General features: G+C 38.6%; 2 protein-coding genes across 2 annotated transcripts; both read right to left on the reverse strand.

Moving 5' to 3' along the window:
- Nucleotides 1-375: 375 nt before the first annotated feature.
- galk1 (galactokinase 1) lies at nt 376-19759 on the reverse strand. The gene is made up of 8 exons (XM_031747816.2): nt 19474-19759; nt 19051-19240; nt 18795-18914; nt 18068-18203; nt 17776-17957; nt 16194-16344; nt 15961-16123; nt 376-1952 (listed from the first exon to the last, which is right to left on the reverse strand). The coding sequence occupies exons 1-8, from the start codon at nt 19636-19638 to the stop codon at nt 1878-1880; spliced, it is 1182 nt and encodes a 393-aa protein (XP_031603676.1). The 5' UTR covers nt 19639-19759; the 3' UTR covers nt 376-1877.
- LOC120441431 (BTB/POZ domain-containing protein KCTD21-like) lies at nt 7086-13591 on the reverse strand. Its single transcript, XM_039616444.1, has 2 exons — nt 10110-13591; nt 7086-7990 (listed from the first exon to the last, which is right to left on the reverse strand). The coding sequence occupies exons 1-2, from the start codon at nt 10518-10520 to the stop codon at nt 7526-7528; spliced, it is 876 nt and encodes a 291-aa protein (XP_039472378.1). The 5' UTR covers nt 10521-13591; the 3' UTR covers nt 7086-7525.
- Nucleotides 19760-20511: the final 752 nt, after the last annotated feature.

Here is a 20511-nt window from a genome sequence, read left to right on the forward strand (position 1 = left end):
ATTAAATTCATTAAATTGAACAATAATAATTTACAGATATTAAAATAATTCTGTCCTCAAGTACTTCGTTTTCTAGAGGTCATTCTGCCCTTTTGGTGTTGCTGAGCTCACCAGTGCCTTCATTCTTTTTAAGCATGTACCAAGCCTAAAGATTTTGCTCTCTCTCATTTGTTTATATTTTGAGGATAATGATGGCGTCTCTCATTTACAACAGCATCTTTGGGCCCCCATCTTGAAATCCCTCCACTCATTTGTTTGTGAAATTATTTTGAAGCACTATAAAATCATGAATGACATTAATGTAACAATATGATATAATATAATATAATAGATGATTCTCTGCCAGACTTAAAATTAACACAAAAAGTAAGGAAATTTGTGTTTGGTCAATTATTTATTTCTTTTAACAATGCCTATTTATTTCCCCTTAAATGGTGCCACATTTGTAAGGAAAATGCATGTGTATTGCATCCATGAAAAACTCCTGCCAGTGCCAAACAGCTAATCTGCTACTGACTCTTGTGTTTGAGCTTCTGGTACCCAAGGTTGGTCAGGTGTATGATTAGCAGCACCTGTGAGCATGAACCCTGCAACAGTTTCACTGATCTTGATGGGGTTCATGGCATGGATCATGAGATCAAACGGTGGGGAAGACACAGAAAACACTCTGATGATGGCTGCACTGATAGGGTAACTTTTGGTGGAGGTAGTGTGATGGTGTGGGAACACTACATTGGCTGACTTGCAACAAATGCTGGTTGAAGAATGGGATACCACCCCACAGCAGTGTGACCAGCATGAGAATGAGGGCACACGGTGTGTATGACTCTTCCACATTCTACAGAGGCCCCTGTTTGTTAGATGAATAAATTGCAAATATGTCTTGTTTCTTCAGACTTCTATTCTTCAATATAATAAAAGAGAAAAAAGCTGTTTGCTACTGGCAGGGAAGACGTTTTTCATGTGCCCACTCCACATTCGCAACTCTGCTGCTCAACCCACAAATGACCACTTTGTCACAGGATTGACACCGGTCATGTAGCTGCCTTTTTCCTTCTGATGTTGATACCCATTCCTCTGGTCTTATTCACATTCAGAAGTAAATGATTCCTGCCACTCTACAAAATCATTCAATAAAGCTCTATACCCTTTCTGCCCATCATTAACACATTACAGACTCGTGAGTATTTCTGTGGGTGACCAAACCCAGAGTTGTACTGAAAGTCTGAGCTGTACAAGGTGAACAGGAATGGAGACAGCATAATCCCCTGTGGAACTCCTGTTCTCAAATTATCATCAAATTAGCACTGCTCAGGCTCAAAGGCTACAGTCTATCTTTGGGTAGTCAGTAATGCATGAGATGGTGGACATGTTTACTGCAATTTTCCTGTTTGTCTAAATTAAATTCAGCAGTCAGTGGTCATATATTAACCCCACAAAAGAAAAGTTTACTGAAACTGACCTTCACATTTAAGTGAAATTCATCTGTGTGCTAATATTAGCTGACTAATTTCAATATAGAATTAAAATGAAAACAAAAAAACAAAAAACAAGTTAAAACAAAAAAGTTATGAAAACATTCACATTTTAAAAACATGGTTTATTAATAGAGATGTGGGATCAATATAAAATTATAAATCGTAAATAAACTCAGCTGGATTTCCATATCAAAAATATTAAGCAGTTGCTACAAGTTATCTTAAGCAAAGTTTTCTTATAAACATGTTTCAACAATAAAGGCACTTACTCAACCCTTTTGAATCAACATTAGTGTGTATTGCAATACACCACTTTAATAAAATTAAAGGAAGAAAATCAAATAATTAGCCTATAAAGAAGAAATAATCTCGGAAGGAATGCAGAGATGTTGACAAACGTCAGGACAAAGTGAGAACTTGCGCGCCCTGTGCAGGAGTTGTGACATAGAAAGTCGCAGTCCCACTGTATTTCTCCTGTAGAGGAAAAATGAAATGCACACACAGACACACACAGACACAATATGCACAGTGGGTAAAACTACATAAAACAACAATTAAAACATATTTTTTTGCAACCTTATCTGAGAACATTAATGAGGTGTGTGAGAAGCACTTTAAAAAATCACTTTCTCTGACAGTAGTAAGTAAAAACTAAAGTTCACCCCATGAAAGTTCACAGGGTGGTCAAGTGGAAACAGCCAGATTTTGTGTTGCAGCTACACACCTGTCATCATTACTCAGGATGAAAATATTGTACCTTCTACCATTTTACCACTTAAATAAAAAGTTTTAATTAGTTAATATTTTAAGTAAGTAAGTACAATGTATCTATATAGCACTTTTCACAGATAAAATCACAAAGTGCTTACAATAAAACCAATAAAACAATGAACTGGAAAGATAAATCAACAAATTTTTTTAAAGCTCGTCTCTATAGAAATGTCTTCAGCTGCTTTTTAAAAGAGTCAATAGAAGCTGCACAGCGTAAAGACAGTGGAAGAGAATTCCACAGCCTCGGTGCCACTGCCTGAAAAGCCCCATGTGTTTTGAACCTAGTACGTGGGACCAACAGCAACCTCTGACCCTAAGACCTAATTGCTCAGGAAGAAGCGTGAGGTTTCAACAGGTCAGAGATATACTGGGGGGCTTCATCATGTAGAGCCCTAAAAGTTAAAACAAAAATTTTAAAATGAAATCTAAAATTTAACAACAACCAATGAAGAGAAGCCAAAACTGCAGTAATGTGCGATATCTTGCTAGTTCCAGTTAAAAGTCCTGCCTGAGCATTCTGAACAGTTGAAGGCGATCCAAAACTGATTTGTTGAAACAAGTCAAAAGACTGTTATAGTAATCCAAACCAGAAGAGATAAAAGCATGAATAATCATGTCAGGTTCCGCCTTTGACACCAGTAGTCTGAGTTTAGAAATGTTTCTTAGATCATAAAACAGTTCTGAACCAGTTATTTGGAGTGATTCTCAAGCGACACTTAACTGTCAAATATGACGCCAAAATTTCTGAGACATGATTGCACAAAACACCCTGAAAAACTGATATGCTGCTCAATTTCTGAAATCATATTGTCAGGAACAATAATGAAAGTTTCTGTTTTATCTGTATTAAACAGAAGGAAGTTATTGTTTAGTCATTGTTTGAATTCTGACAGACAATTATTTAAACAAGACAATTTATGAAACTCAGAAGCTTTGAAAGAACAGTATAACTGAATGTCACCAGCGTAGAGATGATAAGAAATATTATTGTAACGTCTGACAATTTGGCCTTGAAGGAGTATATTAAGCAAATAGAGAATCGGACCCAAAACAGATCGCTGAGGTAGCCCATATTTCAGACAAAACTTGATTCATACAGACACTAAAAGATCTCTCAGATAGATATAACATGAACCATTTTAAAACAACACCAGTAATCCCAAGTCCTTAAGCCTATTTATAATGATACTATGATCAACAGTATCAAAAGCAGAGGTGAGATCGAATATAACCAGAACTGTGTACTCTCCAGAGTCTTCTGCCATTTAAACTAGACACTTTAAGTAAAGCGGTTTCAGTGGAGTGCGATTTGTGGAAATCAGACTGGAAAATGTCCAGAACATTATTTTACTACAAAAAGTAGTTAAGTTATTCCGCTATTGTTTTGTCTAAGATCTTTGATACAAATGTTAATTTTGATATTGGCCTGTAAATGTTTTGAAGAGATAAATCTAAACCATATATAATATTTGCAGCTAGATAGTGTACTGGTATGACTGCACACCTTTGTAGGCCTACACGCCTTTGGAACAGGAGTTGTAACTTTGATTCCCACCCAGGGCATTTGTATCCAGTAAGGGTTCCTAGGCTAGACCCCACATGCTAAACCAAGCCATCCAGATTGATGGCAAAACAACTAGAAGCTCAGTGTTCCAACTGTTCAGAAGAAGGAACTGCTGTCACGGCTAGAGATTGACAAGGTACAACACAAATGTTATGACAAGGGGGAGCCAGGATGACAGATAAGAGGGGAAAAATCATCACCCCCACCCAAGATTAGGTACCAATGGAAGAAGGATCGTTGACGGTGAGAGGTACTGACCTGAAAGATAGGCTCATGGCGAAGCTTAAAATCTGGAACCTCCACAGCCGGTTACCAAGATACTACGTGAGGGGATCTACCAGATGATGTGAATGTATTACTACAGACAATATCTACTGTGACCATTACAAAGGCTGGAGACAGAGCAATACTGAAAGAGCAGATGGGAGAAGGACACAACCCATAACAGCAATGCACAGTAACTAGTGGATCTACGAGCACGCCACAGCAACCACCCTTGGCAGACACCCAAGAAAGGGTCTCCAGTATGAAGAGCTGGACAGTACCAGGCGTCGACATGGTTCATGCCTACTGGCTGAAGAAGCTGACTGTCTGGCAGCACAAATGAACCAGCTACTAGTCGATGAGACACACCCAAAATGGCTAACCGAATGCTGGACAGTCCTGATCCCCAAAGAAATAACATTTCAAATGAAACATCCATAGGACAGACACATCAATCTCAAAACGTTTTTTGGCAAAAAATTAAAAAGAGTACTCTTATGAAATGTTCAGTTATTATTTGCATTGCATTTTGTTGCCTTGTACTTGTGACATGTGCAATGACAATAAAGTCGAATTCTATTCTATTCTATCCTATTTAAAAATGTATTCCCTGGCTGCCAGTGGCTGCATTTAAGCTGTGGAGATAAACCATGAATACTTGTAAAGCAGTGTTGGGGAGTAACAGAATACATGTACCGGCGTTCCCTAATTAAAATACATAATATAAGTAAGTGTATTCTGTTACAGTTACCGTTTAAAAAGGTGATTAATAAAATACAATTACTTTGTTGAAATAAATGGATTACATGGCGGTCTTTTCCTGTTTCATATGTTAGACTATACCCTCTCTGTCCCCTCTCTGATTTTGGTAGTTCCACGCATTGCCGGAAACCCAAACAAAACACGAGTCCTAATAATGTTAGTGGCGTCAGTTACACAATGGATCCAAAGCCAGCACAACAGAGCCAGCACTGCACGGGCAGTAATCCATTTCTTACTTGGAAATTCTGACACCACTTCATATTTAAAGAAGAAACGGATGGGCGAAATCTAACAATTCAATGCAAACTCTGTTTGCCAGCAACCAAGTTGCACTCAGAAGACTCCACCTCCAACCTAAAAAAAAAACATCTGGAAGGAAGTTCTTTTTTAAAAACTAACGGTAGCCTACTACAACTACCTTGTTTTAGTTATGGTAGCTACCTGGGTTATGTGCCACTTCAGTATCTTTGATGTACTGTTGCTGTGTGATTTATTACTATTACTGAAGGCTAATCACCACCTAGCGAACACTGTTAGCTGGCGTTAGCTGAGGTTAGTTCATAGGCTGCAGACTGTTAGACTTGATGGGTAGCATTAACATCCTGCTAGCTGCAAATAATCATGTGCACTTCTGAAAGCAGTCTATGAACTAACCTCAGCTAACGCCAGCTAACAATGTTAGCTCGGTGGCGAGCAGCCTTCAATAATAATAATAATAATATTGATAATAATAATAATAATAATAATAATGATAAATCACAGAGCAATAGTACATTCATGTAGTTGTAATCCAAAGCATTCAGAATACGTTACTCTCATTGAGTAACTTAACAGAATACGTTACAAACTAGATTTTGGGGCATGTAATCTGTAATCTATAGTGGAATCCATTTTCAAAGTATCCTTCCCAACACTGTTGTAAAGTGAGTCACAATATATGTCACACATGTAGCCGAGTGACTAACAGGCTATGAATGTTATCATTCCTTCTCCAAAAGTTGAATCTGTTCATCTGGATGTAGCGTTTTGTGGGAGAAACATTTCGTCACTCATCCAAGTGACTTCTTCAGTCTCAGCTGACTGCAGGTTTCCCCAATCTTATAAACAGTACATTTGCATAATGACTGAAACCAGCCCACTGAAGGAACAATGGGCTGGGAGGTCAGTTCCTTAATCATAATTATGCAAATTCTCATGACCATGACTGTGAAATTTCCATCAGTAATGGGGGACATCTAAAAGCTGACGTGTACCGTAAACCTACGCATACGGATCAGTATCTAAGGTTTGACTCTCATCATCCACTGGAGCAGAAACTGGGTGTCATCAGGACGCTACAACACAGAGCGAACACCATCCCCACAGACACAGCGGCCAGGGACGCAGAAGAACAGCACATCAAGAAGGCCCTGAGTAAATGTGGTTATCCCAGCTGGACTTTTGTCAAAGCTGGAAAGACACCTAAAGAAAGCTCCAGTCGATCCAGGAGAGAAGGACAACCGCTGCCCAAGCGAAAACCTGTAGTGATCCCATATGTGTCAGGAGTATCGGAACAGTTGAGACGCATTTTTTCTAAACACCGGGTCTCTGTGGCTTTTAAACCCCAAAATACGCTGCGCCAAAAACTGGTCCACCCCAAGGATTGGGTCCCCCGACACAAACAGAGTAACATAGTGTACGCTGTTAAGTGCAGGAGGATTGCCAGGATTTATACATCGGGGAAACCAAACAACCTCTAGCGAAGCGGATGGCACAACACAGAAGAGCTACCTCGTCAGGCCAGGACTCTGCAGTCTATTTACACCTACAGGCCAGTGGACACTCTTTCAAGGATGAGGATGTACACATCCTGGACAGGGAGGAACGCTGGTTTGAGCGCCGAGTCAAGGAGGCCATTTACGTGAAAAGGGAAAGACCATCTCTGAATCGAGGAGGGGGCCTAAGGGTACATCTTTCGCCATCTTACAATGCTGTGATTGCAGCCATTCCCCAAATCTCTGTGAATGGTACTCATGGCCATTGATCAGTGGTCTTTGATCAGTGGGTTTTGGTCAGTGATTGTTGATCAATGGTAATGAGAATTTGCATAATTATGATTAAGGAACTGACCTCACAGCCCATTGTTCCTTCAGTGGGCTGGTTTCAGTCATTATGCAAATGTACTGTTTATAAGATTGGGGAAACCTGCAGTCAGCTGAGACTGAAGAAGTCACCTGGATGAGTGACGAAACGTTTCTCCCACAAAACGCTACGTCCAGATGAGCAGATTCAACTTTTGGAGATTTACTTTCCTGGATGATTGAGAATGCATCAAGACGTTATCACTCCTTGGTGTGTGCTCCAGTAATACTCACACTGCACTACTTTTAAAAACAGTTGCCATTTTTAAACAGAGCCCCAACTAAACTTTGAAGTTGTATCCTCAATATCAGAATTTCCACAAAAAAGTACATTTTATTTACCATTTTATTAATAAAGCACATTTTGCATTATTTTTAGTAAACTCTATGATAGCAAAACAGAAGAATCACAGATAATGACCTCCTAGTCATAATGTGTCAGTAAATCTAACTCCATGTCATAGAGAATTCATTGCTTCAAATGGACTAATAAAGGCTATCTCATCTTATCCTATAGTTTATTATCTTGGTATGTTCTGGTTTTCCTAGTCACTTTCATCCAGTGCTCACGACTTGACAAGACGAAGTGAAGTGCAGTTAAGAATATCTGCTGGGTCAGGAGAGACTAGATCAACCTTGAACCCCTCAGCAAGTGATATCTTCAACAGCTCCTCCACAAAGCCCTGCATGTCTGTGATTTCACAGGGACTGTAGTGCATGTTCATCATGTCATCCGACCACGTGACCTCAGGGCTAGAAAAAGTCAGCCCCCTGTATTGCTGCTTATTATACTGTTCCTGTGGGAGTTCATCAGGCTTTGGCACCCATTCCAGTTTCAGTCTGTTCTGCCTCGGATGACATAGGTGAGGGCTGTTGAGACCCTGGGGTGTCCTGTAGGAGAAGCGCTCACAAAGCAAACCTAGAAATGCCCTCCAGGTACAAAAGAGGTCGACTGTGAACGCTCGTACAGAGCATGTGCGGAGCTCATAGTTTTCAGGCCCATGGCGCAAGTTAAAATGGAGAACACGGACCTGAAATAAGAGGGAAGAACATACTGACTACATATCCCCCAGAGTATACACAAACAAAGAACCGGTTGTTCCATGGCTACACATGCAAACAGGTGTATGTCTTGTATATACACAAAACAATAGCTGTGATGGTTTATTGGGAAAAATTATTTGATTAAAAAAAACCTTTGCACAGCTGAATGAGGAACAGATAGAGTCTAACTAGAAGCACACCAAGAACAGAACCCTACTCACTTTCTAGGCAGTATTAAATTTTTTTATATATTCATTTTGTTTCTTTGTTCTTTTTAAATGTAGTTTAAGAAGTTTGTAGTGCAATAAAAACCAGGGTGGCATGAAAGTTGCTTACTTTGATTACACAAACATTATGTAGGAGCTTATTATATAATATTATGCTACAGTAACTCAGCAGCTCATTCTCTTTCTCTTGAAAATACTTTCTTTAAAGCAGGGGTCTCAAACTTAAATGAGCTGTGGGCCACTGCTGGCACCTTCATCTCATGTGAGGGCCAGGTGGTACAAAACAAACAAACAAGAAAACACCCACAAATACTTTCGAAATGTAGTGTTTGGTTTGTTTTTCTATTTCATATATTGTATAACAAGACAAAACTGCAAACATATTTGCAATTTTTTTTCCTCACTCTTAACTAACCGAAGCCTTTCACTGAACTACCAAATAAACAAGTCGCTCCTCTCTTTCTGGCCACACACATGTCAGCACTTCTGCTATCATTTAACAAAATAAAAATGCAGACATTAGTGTACATTGTACAAATTGTTTTCTTTACAAATAACTCAGCCAACACAGCCAATCCCTCAACATGATTGTGTACTTTACTCATATTTCCTTTATATTAAATAATTAGTTATTTTTTTGTTAAGTCATAATTTACCAAATCACTACGCTATTTGAATGTGGTATGATATTATGCACCTGTTCTTAACTAACTTATGAAATCAATTAAAACATAACAGTTGTCCAAAACTGTAAATAACACCTGTCATCATACTTCATATTATTTATAGGGTATTTTCTTTTTTCTCGCTTATACATGTGTAGGTGAAGATCTGCTACACAGTTCTGAGGAGATTGTTTTTAATTTTAAACTTTTACATTGAAACTTCTGTCAATGCAGTAAAAATTTGAGGGTATTCGGGGGTTTGGGAAATTTACCTTCTTTCTTTACTGTGCAAACGTCTTGGGTCAACCCTCATTTCTTTATATTTTGCTTCCGGTGACTCATTTTTTTAAAAGTAGTCTTCGGAAACAGCTCTTTCTGAACGTCTTTCAAAGTTTGTTTGTTTTTGGTTTGTTTGTTTGTTTTTTTTAAGAGGAAGGTAGTTTGTGTTTAAGCCACTTAAAAAAAGGAGCAGCCTGTTGAAAACAAAACAAACACACAAAAAAAATATCTGACCAGTTTCTTTTGTTGAATATTAGATAAATGACGTTAATAACGGAGTTCGTAATGCATACATTTTGTATTTTATTATTTTTTTTAATCAATAAGGCAATTCCTCAGAGCTCTTCACTAGAAACTTGGCATAGCTTGGCAAGGCGTGGTTCTTAAAGGACAAGAGAGGCAGATTACACAAGAACTGTATTTTAAAAAAAATCTATGGCAACAAGTCAAGCCAAATTTGACATTCTTGGTTCAAACTGTTACAATGTGAACAGTGAGTAAAACAGGAGGTTCTAACACAGTTTGAGGCTGCATTTCAGCCAGTTGTGCTGTAATATATTTTCCGAACAAAATATAAAGAAATTGTTGCTCAAGACTTGCACAGTACTGTATATAGAGTACAATCAACCAGAAACTGCCTTTTGTGTCATTTCACATTTATGAAAAAAAGGACAAATTTGGAGGGTATAGGAAATAAATGGTCATTTTAACAAATAATTTGGGACAGTGCCTGCTTTACTAAACAAACAAAAACAAAGGTGATGGACTTTAAATAATCTGCAAACCATTTTGTCCTCTTTCTATTTTTCTGCACTTAAAACCAAACTGTTTGGCTTGTGTTTAGTGGTCAAGAGTAAACATGATCGACTAACCTAATAAAATAAATAAACCTATTATAAGCAGATGAACAGTCTAGCTAACCTCATCATACGTACCTTGGAGTCGACTTTTACTATCATGATGGCTCCTAACGGCCCACCTCTAAGGCCCAGAGGCACCGATACCTCATAGTAACGAATCTCCTCCAGCAGACGGGGTATCTGGAAGAAATCTGCCTCTCTCCTGAGCAGTGCAAGTTCAGTGAAGCCATATGGCAGATCCAAAGAGCCGGAGCGCAGGTAATTCAGAATGTAGCGAAACACTTTACCGTCGCGGTCTATGAAAATGTTGCCGCAGCTGTCCCTAAGCATAGGAACTTGTCCGGTGAACATGGCACCCAGCATCGAGTCACGGCAGCGAGTTAAAGTGTCTACGGTTGTTGTATAGGTTTCTCCACCGACGTTCAAGCACACAGGGTCCTTAAGAGAGTTCTTCTTGCTGTCATCTGAAGAGTTAAGATCCAGCATCCTGAAGGTGAAGCTGTGCTTTTTATACCTGTGAAGTCAGTGTTGCTTTTGTGAGGACAAGAATTATGCTCTGTTCAGGAATGTCGAGCACTGTGGAAGATTCAAGTATTTCTTTTGTTTCCCCACAAAGCCTTTATTCCTTTGACAGTCAGCAAGCCACAGTAGTGTCCTGGATACAGCCAAGTTCGGAGACATACAAGAAAATCTGCCAAATCTGACTCAGAAACTGAAGATAAAATTGCCGTTTCAAAATATGAAAAAGGCTGCTGTTCTTTTTCTTCTCACTGCTGCTTCAAAGTCAACGTGACATCTTTATAGATGCCGGAACTTCCCATGATAATCTGCGGCCGAAAACTTTTATTGATGCATCTCTTATAAGATCCTGAATTGTGTCAACCAGCAGCAGGCCTACCGGGTAACCAGAGTAGCATGCCAATGACTGGACTCTTGGCTCCGTCTCAATGAAACTTGCTTTTATTCTCAGCTCTCACCCACTGTCTCTGACTCTCACACACTGGAGATGTCTGAGCAAGACACAGGGGACTGGGGATTTGTCTGTAATGTCCTCTTAAAGTGATAGCTCACTGAAAGGCTTTTTTTTTTTATCCACTGTGAACAAATGAATAATGTCCCACACATTTTTCTTCTCACACACTGGCAGGAATGCTAAGAGATTTACCAGAAAAGAGAATAAAAACAGAAAAAATAGAGTTACCTACTGAAAAGCAAACAAAGCAAAAAACTGACTTCCTATGAAAAATACAAATTCTGAAAGGAAATGCTAATAAATTATTCACTCCTTTGGAGCGCACGATCAGGTGTCAAACACAACAAAAACAAAAAAATGGCCCCCTGAGGATGATTCCAAAAGTGAGTCAGTCTCCATAGACTCCCACGTCAAAATGCCCAGCAAAAAAGTTTAGCATGTTTAAAGCCTGGCACAAAAAAACTATTTTGGTTTCCATGGACAGTTTTCCCCTTTATAACAATTGTACAGGGTCCTGTACTGTGAGCAACGTCGTTCTGTAATCTAAGTTTACTTAGCCTGATATCTGCAGTGAAGACAAGTGGTCACACAAACATAGCTATCCTCTCACTTTGTTAACCCAGGGTTTCACTTGGACGTTTTCACATGAAAGAGGCGGTGTTGGTAGTATCTGCTCAGTCACAACTACAGATAAGAGTAATGGCAGCAGAGCGGATAATTTTACAATGATAAAACTACATTACATATGAAATATGAAGAGGTTAAACACATAATACAGCTGCTACAGACAGCATATGAGAGAAAAGCACTGCATGAATGCATGATTACTTTATGTGTTCTGGCACGTAAGACTGGAAAACAGCTACTACGTGTATTAATAAAATTTAGCGTATTTGAAGAAGAGATGGCAAAAATGCTGACTGTGTAACACCCTGCACTCTATACATAAGCAGTGTTTGTGGAGCCAACAACTACACACACACACATACCCCTATACTGTAGGGGTCATTAATGTAGCCAGTAATGGACTGTTCATACACCACTATACACTATATGTCGATGAGCCATAAACCCTCATAGAATGGCATAATTTAATATGTTGTGCAAAAGTCTTGAGCCACCACTCATTTGTTTAAATTTAGATATCTATTGAAATATTTATTATCTCTTTATATATCTGTGAAGGCAAACATGTTGCAAAATGGAAGAGCCTGCGTAATAAAAAGTGAGAATGTGTAAAAAAAAATTTGAATGTGTATTTTGAAATTTTTTTTCCCCTTATACACACACGCACGCTCACACACACACACACACACACGTGTATTCATATCCTTGTGGGGACATCTCATCGACATAATGCTTTTCCTAACCCTAACCTAATTGTAACCCTGACACTAAAACCACATTTTGAGTCTCAAAAATGCCTTCAAACTTGCCTTCTGTTTGAAGGCATGTTTGAAGGCTATCTCCCCAGTGCTAGCTCAGATGACAGTTCAGATAACAGTTGTTGTTTCAACACACATTGCTACCACTGCTATATCCTCTACAAAATGTCTTGTGTAGATGACTTAGTGAAACAATTAATCAGCCATTTTGTGACACAACATACATCCTCTATATTGCACAAGGCTGTAACCATCAATAACTTTGCATCTGTCCATTACCAGCTATTCCATTTTGTACAAATCCACTCTTCTAAGTTTGTGTGGTTTTTCTGTCTGACCAGATGCAGCTTTCTGCACCATCTTATACTTATCACCACACTGTGTTTATGTGCTAAAAGAGAAATTTCCTTCCTTGTTACTAAAATTGATTCTGAAGTATGATTTCACTAACTCAGATGGTGCAGCAACTGTGGCAGTTTGTCTTGAAACAACAGCTGTAATGTCCACATTTTGACTTTTTTCTCAAAATAGATGTTCGACTTTAATCTTGAAATTTCGACTTTACTCTCAAAATTATGAATTTAGTTTTTCTCAATGTGGCCCTAACTATATTTCTCTGTGGATTTGTATATTTAAAAAAAAATGCTACAGTTAATTCTAAGTTTTTAAACAAAATACAATGATGGCTTAAAACTTTTGCCTCTATAATAAAACTTCAGACCAGGTATGACCACCATCATCAGGTTGCTCCAAGTCACGTTTAGCTTAGTACACTTTTAAAACAGCTAACCTCGCAACATTACAAGTTTAGCTTTTACTGAACTGTTATATTTGGAATTGTACTTTCTACAGATTTTATTTAATTGCATTTCATCTTAATTTCTAACATGTAAGTTTGTTTTTCTTTTTAATTTGCAATAAATATTTCCTCGAAGTGATCATTAAAGCACTCCTGATCCTGACTGATTAAATCCAAACAGAACTCAAGTATACACACATAGTGTAGTATATCACAGGGCATTAAGAAAAAGCCTTGGAATTTTAAATCTATATATGTCAGTTAGATTTGTTTGTACTAGGTCTTCCCATTAACACCTGACCTGTCCAGAGGTTCAGTCAATGAGCTCGTCAATAGCTTCAATGCTAAAATGTTAAATGTAATGGACACTATTGCTCCCATTAAGGTGAAGGTTATCTCTGGAAAGAAAAAGTCTCCATGGAGAAACTCCACACTGGTGAAAAATGAAAAAGAGAGTGTAGGAAAGCTGAGCGCAGATGGAGAAAACAAACCTCCAGGTTCATTATGACATCTATAAAGAGAAACTTCACAATTATAACTTACAACTGAGGAGTGCAAGGAGGTCCTACTTCTCTGACATCATCACCAAAAACAGTCATAACGCTCGGGTCTTATTTTCTACAGTTGACAGGCTAACAAACCCTCCTGTGTCAGTGGCAGCTGAACTTCATTCAACCATGGCCTGCAATGACTTTGCCAAATTCTTCACACAGAAAAATCCAAAAGATTAGACAAGCAATTAATACATCAACAGCAGATCCAGGAAATGTACTGTGTCCACTGAAAACTGTTTAAACACCATCAAACAGTTTCACCCTATTAACAGCAAAGACCTGGAGGACATCTTAGGTCAACTGAACTCCTCCTCTTGCTGTTTAGATGTCCTGCCAACAAGTTTTTTCAAAAGGTCACAAAGACTTTGGAGTCAGACCTGTTACAGATCGTCAACTTTTCTTTAATATCAGGTGTGTTTCCAGAATCACTAAAAACTGCTGTAATTAAACCTATACTGAAAAAGGACAATCTTGACAAGACACAAATGAATAACTACAGGCCGATCTCAAATCTCCCATTTTTAAGTAAGATTATTGAAAAAGCAGTTTCTCAACACCTCAATTACTTCTTAAAACAGAATAACTGCTATGATGCCTTCCAGTCAGGTTTTAGACAGAGCCACAGCACTGAAACCGCTCTGACCAAAGTGTTTAATGACATATGTCTGAACACAGACAGTGGAACAATGTCAGTCTTAGTTTTACTGGATCTCAGTGCAGCATTTGATACAGTTGACCACAACATATTACTCAAACGACTGGAGAACTGGGCAGGTCTTTCAGGAACTGTACTAAACTGGTTCAAAACATACTTAGAAAACAGGAAATACTTTGTATCAATAGGTAACTTCACATTTGAGCAGACAAGTATCACATGTGGAGTTCCCCAAGGTTCCATCTTGGGACCCCTTCTGTTTAACATTTACATGCTCCCACTGGCACAGATTATAAAGAACAACAAAATAAACTATCATAGCTACGCAGATGACACACAAATATATATCACAATGTCACCAGGAGACCGAGGCCCTGTACAGGCTCTTGGTAAATGCATTGAGGAAATTAATGACAGGTTGTGCCACAATTTTCTCCAGCTAAACAAAAATAAAACTGAGGTAATAGTCTTTGGTGCAAAAGAAAAACGATTACAGGTCACCAGAGAACTTCAATCTATACATCTAAAAACCACAAACCAGGCGAGAAATTTGGGTGTAGTGATGGATGCAAACCTAAACTTAGAAAAACACATTAAGACAATAACAAAATCAGCTTACTATCACCTCAAGAATATTTCAAGGATAAAAGATCTGATGTCTCAACAGGACCTGGAAAAACTAGTCCATGCATTCATCTTTAGTAGGCTTGATTACTGTAACAGCATCTTTACAGGTCTACCTAAAAATCAGTCAGACAACTACAGCTCATTCAGAACTCTGCTGCTAGAGTCCTCACTAAGACCAAAAAGTGGACCACATCAGTCCAGCTCTGAGGTCTTTACACTGGCTGCCTGTCCGTCAGAGGATAGACTTTAAAGTTCTGATGCTGGTCTATAAAGCTCTGAATGGTTTAGGACCGAAATACATCAGTGACCTCCTGACCCAGTATGAACCTTCCAGATCCCTCAGGTCATCTGGATCCGGTCTGTTATCAGTCCCCAGAGTCAGAACCAGACACGGAGAAGCTGCATTCAGCTTTTATGCTGCTTATATCTGGAACAAACTCCCAGAAAGCCTCAGATCAGCTGAAACACTCAGTTTATTTAAATCCACGTTGAAGACTCACCTATTCTCATCTGCATTTGAATAAAGCACCAAATCCACACTTAAGTTTAAATTTCAAAACCTACTTTTTAACTACTGATTTTATCTACTGTTCTGATTTTATCTACTGTTTTGATATTTGATTTTATATACTGTTTGTTTGTTTGCTTGTTTTAATCAAATTTAAATCATGCTTTTTATTTGTTTTTGTTTTTAATGTCTCTGCAAAGCACTTTGAATCACCTTGTTGTTGAATTGTGCTATATAAATAAACTTGCCTTGCCTTGCCTACTGAGAAGCTTATCACTGACCAACAACAGTGTCTCCTAAGTGTTTATTTTAAGGTTACCAGCTTTACTGAATATGTAATTATTTGATTCTACTTTCTTTTAGTTGTGGTCAACCTGATAACCACTACATCCAGTACATCTTTATACGTGTGTGTGTGTGTTAACCTGTATGTGGTGTATGGTCCTGCCAATGGCCTCAGCAAGTAGCAAAGTCACAGTGCATCCACCAAATCCTCCCCCTGTCATCCGGCTGCCAAAGACGCCCTCCACTTCCATGGCTGCAGACACTAGCTCATCTAGCTCCTTGCAGCTCACCTCATACAGATCTCTGCCACAGGGACATCGAGTTACCACATGCCTAACAGTGACCTATACAGTAACTCATTTGCTATCTGTACCTCAGACTGTTGTGGCTCTCAACCATAAGTTTGCCACACTCCTTGTATTCTCCTCTTTCTAGAGACTTAGCAGCTTGGACAGTTCTTTGGATCTCCTCAATTACATGGCGAGCTCTTCTGTAGGTAACATCATCCATCCTTCCCCTGGCCTCTGAAGCGATAAAAAAATAAACAGGGTTAGCTTTGACCGATGAGTTTGAAAAGCAAAAAAATATATACAGTCATCTAAAAGTACTGAAATGCTAATAAGTGCTTTCAAATGGCAAACAAGTGGTTGAAACTTAAAGTTATGTGTAAAAAAAAAGTAAAGACAAGTCAAAGGTCAGCAAAATAGAAATGCTGAAAAAGTCAAAGCAGTAATAAAATAAGTGAAACATATAAGTCTTGACATTTATGAATTCCTGCAGTGGTGAAAAGATTTCAGTCTAGAAAGATAAAAGACATTTTATTAAATTTGAGTTTGACCTTGAGGAAGAGGTCAGAGGTCAACCTGATATTTACATGCCTGTCAGTACAAACAACACTAAGAAACATAGTTTTAAATGGCTTTGCATGCTATTATCATCACTTTGAACCTCAGATCACTGACCTATTGATCTTGAAGGAGAACTCAGAGGTCAAATGTGACATATTTAAATCTTTATATGGTACTTTCTACATGTCAACGATAAGTTAGAAGGCTTTTATGTCAATGTTTAACTAATAAATCATAAATTTGGCCTTGAAGACTTTGGCAGATGCAAAATTTTTATGAACTGTTAACAAGACCCGACTGGACACATACATTTTATCAGAAATCATTTTAAACTTTTCAATCTGTCATGTTTACAGACACAATGAGAGGATGCAAACACTACCAACACATAACCTCCTTGGTGGAGACAACTAGCACTATTAGCAAAATAATATGGTGAAATGCCAAAAAGTACACAATATATCACTTCTAGGGTCTGGTGGATAGCAAAAAATGTCTGCATGCTTCAAAAGGTACAAACTGACACCAAGATGAAATCAGTAAATTAGAAATAAGTAAATTACATCCTGAATAAATGCAGAAATGACTTTTTCATGGGTATCAATGAGTGCCATCTTGGGTTTTTGAGGCCAATCAGGCAAAATTAGTAAGTATACAAAGGTCCACTATTGTTCCACAATTTTGGAGTAAATTAGACATTATCTCTTCCACTAGTGCTCTAGTGCATGTGACAGTATTAAAGCCATGCTGTCATATAAATTAAATAAATAAGACTCAGTCAGCGCCTCCCTCCTAACCATCTCAGAGTCAGGCAGAAGGCGATACCTTAGACATGTTTAATAAAGACAAAAATGTAAAAATGTTTACTTCATACTATTAAAACTCTCAATTACTGACTCTCACAGTACATTATTGACAAATAATTTATTTGGCTTTTGCAATAATTTGAATTCCTACACACTCTATATAATTAATAAAAATAACCTGGACTCAGATAAATACTTTAAGACCTTGTTGTAGTTTTTAAGGCTTTCAAAGACCTGCCAATGAACTGTTAAACAGTGAGAGAAAATGGATTACAACAGGAAGAAAAAAAAACATCCACACCCTCTAGGTCCTTCATCGTAGCATCCCTCAGACTGTCTTTCCCCAGAATGGAGGCAGCCGTCTCACATTGCCTGCGTCTTATGGGATACTCACTGCAGCTCAGAGAGTGCCTTACATTGGAGTTGGTGATGAGAATGACCAGGCCTGGATCTGTCAGAGGAACAGGGGTGGCCTCCAGCGATCTGTCAAAAACGTTTTTTTTTTTTTTTTTAAATTTTAATGAAAATATCACATAGTAACAATGTCTACCTTGTGTAGCCAAAGACCATCACTCACTAAATGTTTGTACTACCTGCAGTCAATGAGCAATGCATGTCCCTCCTTGCCAAGAACAGATACAAACTGATCCATAATGCCACAGGGTACATCAGCATGAGTGTGTTCAGCCTGCTGACAGGCTAATGCTTTGGACACCTGGTTTCCATCATCTATGAGAAAAAGAAAAGTAAAGAGTAGATCAAATGGCTCCAACACCATTGGCCTGTTATTAAAATCAATAAGCATCAGCTGTCAGTACGAGTATGGTTAGACGTTAAGAGCGCTCAAACACTAACCATATCTTGGAATAGATTTTGTTTTAGCATAAAAGCTGTTATTGCCAGGCCACCATCACTCTAACAAAGAGTGAATAGCAATGGCCCCATCAAAATGTGCCATGTGAGACTGAAAACAAACACACGTGTTGAAACAAGGAGGTAGCAGAGAGGTGATGAGAGGTCAGGACTGTATATCACTTATTCCTTAAGTGAATCTGAAGACATTTACTACTTGACAAGTCTTCTTTTGGCATAATGACTTAAATATGGGTAGCTTTATCAAGAATAATACAGCATCATATCTCGGCAGATTATTATAAAATCTGAACTAAATCAAACAATAAGTAAAATAAATGGTAAAGTATAACAATTGCAAGGACTAAATGTAGTGGAATAGAATAAGAAAGCAGTATAACGCAGAAATACTTGAAATAAGTAAAACAGCCATTCAGTCACTGCCATGACCTCTAATATGACTCTAACCTGGCTTGAGTTGCTGCAGGAAGGTGTAAAAGGCCACCTCTAGAGAGGCAGAGCTGGACAGTCCTCCACCCAGGGGGACACTGGTGGCTATCACTGCCCTGAAACCTGGGACTGGAGAAGCTAAAACACAAGACACATAAAAAGTAGACTTTTTGGATTTTTAAAAATTTTGATCCTGAAAGATAAAATATGTGAGACTGCTTGACATCTGTTCTCATTCACTGTGACAGTATAATGTGTTTACAGTCTTGTTTACCCCTGTAATGGTGTATAACACCCTTTACATAGTTGGCCCAGCGGGGTAACCCTGGAGACAGTGCAGATCCATCACTAGACAGGCAGAAGTCCAATCGGTGAGGCTCGTCAGCGTCGAAGGCTGCGGTTACCACGGTAACATCCTGGCCGGATATTTCACTACCCACCACCACAGTCACTAGAGGAAGCGCCTGACAACAAATGCACTTAGTTTTGTCTTTAGTCTTTCTGTCAAGAAGAAATTTCTTTCCAAAAGTTATTTAAAAAAGAAGAGAAAAATCACAGTTACACTATTCTTACTATTACTAACATAAAATCCTTTTATTAAAATCAGATCTTTGCCTGTTTTCGACATGAATGTGATAATGCAAGACTCAGTTCAACAGACGAAGCTTTCTACTGAGTGGTAGTGTGGTACTGATACCATTGGAAGCACGAGTCCCTGGTTGTAGTCGGTGTGCTCTCCTATTAGGTTCACTCTTCCAGGCGCGCAAACCGCCACTCGAGCAGGCTCCTCACCGAACATCTGTCCGTACAGTCGCCGGGCCTCCAAAACAAGCTCGGACAAACTCGGAAAACAACTAGCCATTTAGCAGATTTCTTTAAAGGGTTCAGCAAAAATGATGAGCTGACAGTGTCAACAGACAGGCGAAGTGCTCGAACAGTCATGTGACGCGTCCTTCTGCTTTTTTTTCTTCTTCTTTATCATGTATTGGCGGTTAGCAAACAGCAAAATGGTGAATTACCGCCACTAACTGGTGTAGAGTGTGCCCTGAAATATAAAAAAAAAAAAACCTACAAAAAAATTAAATCCTTCCAAACAAATTAGTGTCTTAAAAAACAAAATATGACCTGATAACCTTCACTCTTCGAGTTCTTGCAAAGTAAATCTAACAAATCCAGTTTCACTTTCATATAACCGAGCTTTTGAATCAGTTTTCTTCTCTCAGCGTCACATTTCTGGCAGTGCACTAAAACATGTTCCATGGTGTTATCTTCTCTACTGCAGTCACATTTTCTTGTATGGTGTTTTCCTGTTAAAAATAACGTGCTATTCAAACCAGTGTGCCCAAATCTGTCTCTCTCCTGTTCCTTCCTGTACTTCTCATTTCTCCTGTTTTCTTTTGGATTTTGTAAAACCATCACCTTTTCCTCTCTTCCTCCCATTGCTTTTGCCACCTTTCTTCCATTTTCTGTCATATTCTACTCTTAATCTCTGTCCGACTGACATAGATGACCAGATCCACTGAAATTCTCTTTGTAGCTTCCTTTGCTGTCCTATCTGCCATTTCTTCTCCTTTAACTCCATGATGCACTGGTACCCATAAGAAGGTGACCATAAGCCCCATCATATTGACTTTGTGTTTGCTGAATCTCTATCAGAATGTCGGATCTGCTGTCTGAGTGACTGTCTTGCAAACTAGCCAATGATTAACTTGAATCTGAGCATATCACCGATCTT

The sequence above is a fragment of the Oreochromis aureus genome, linkage group 8 (assembly GCF_013358895.1).
Source record: "Oreochromis aureus strain Israel breed Guangdong linkage group 8, ZZ_aureus, whole genome shotgun sequence".
Taxonomy (NCBI): domain Eukaryota; kingdom Metazoa; phylum Chordata; class Actinopteri; order Cichliformes; family Cichlidae; genus Oreochromis; species Oreochromis aureus.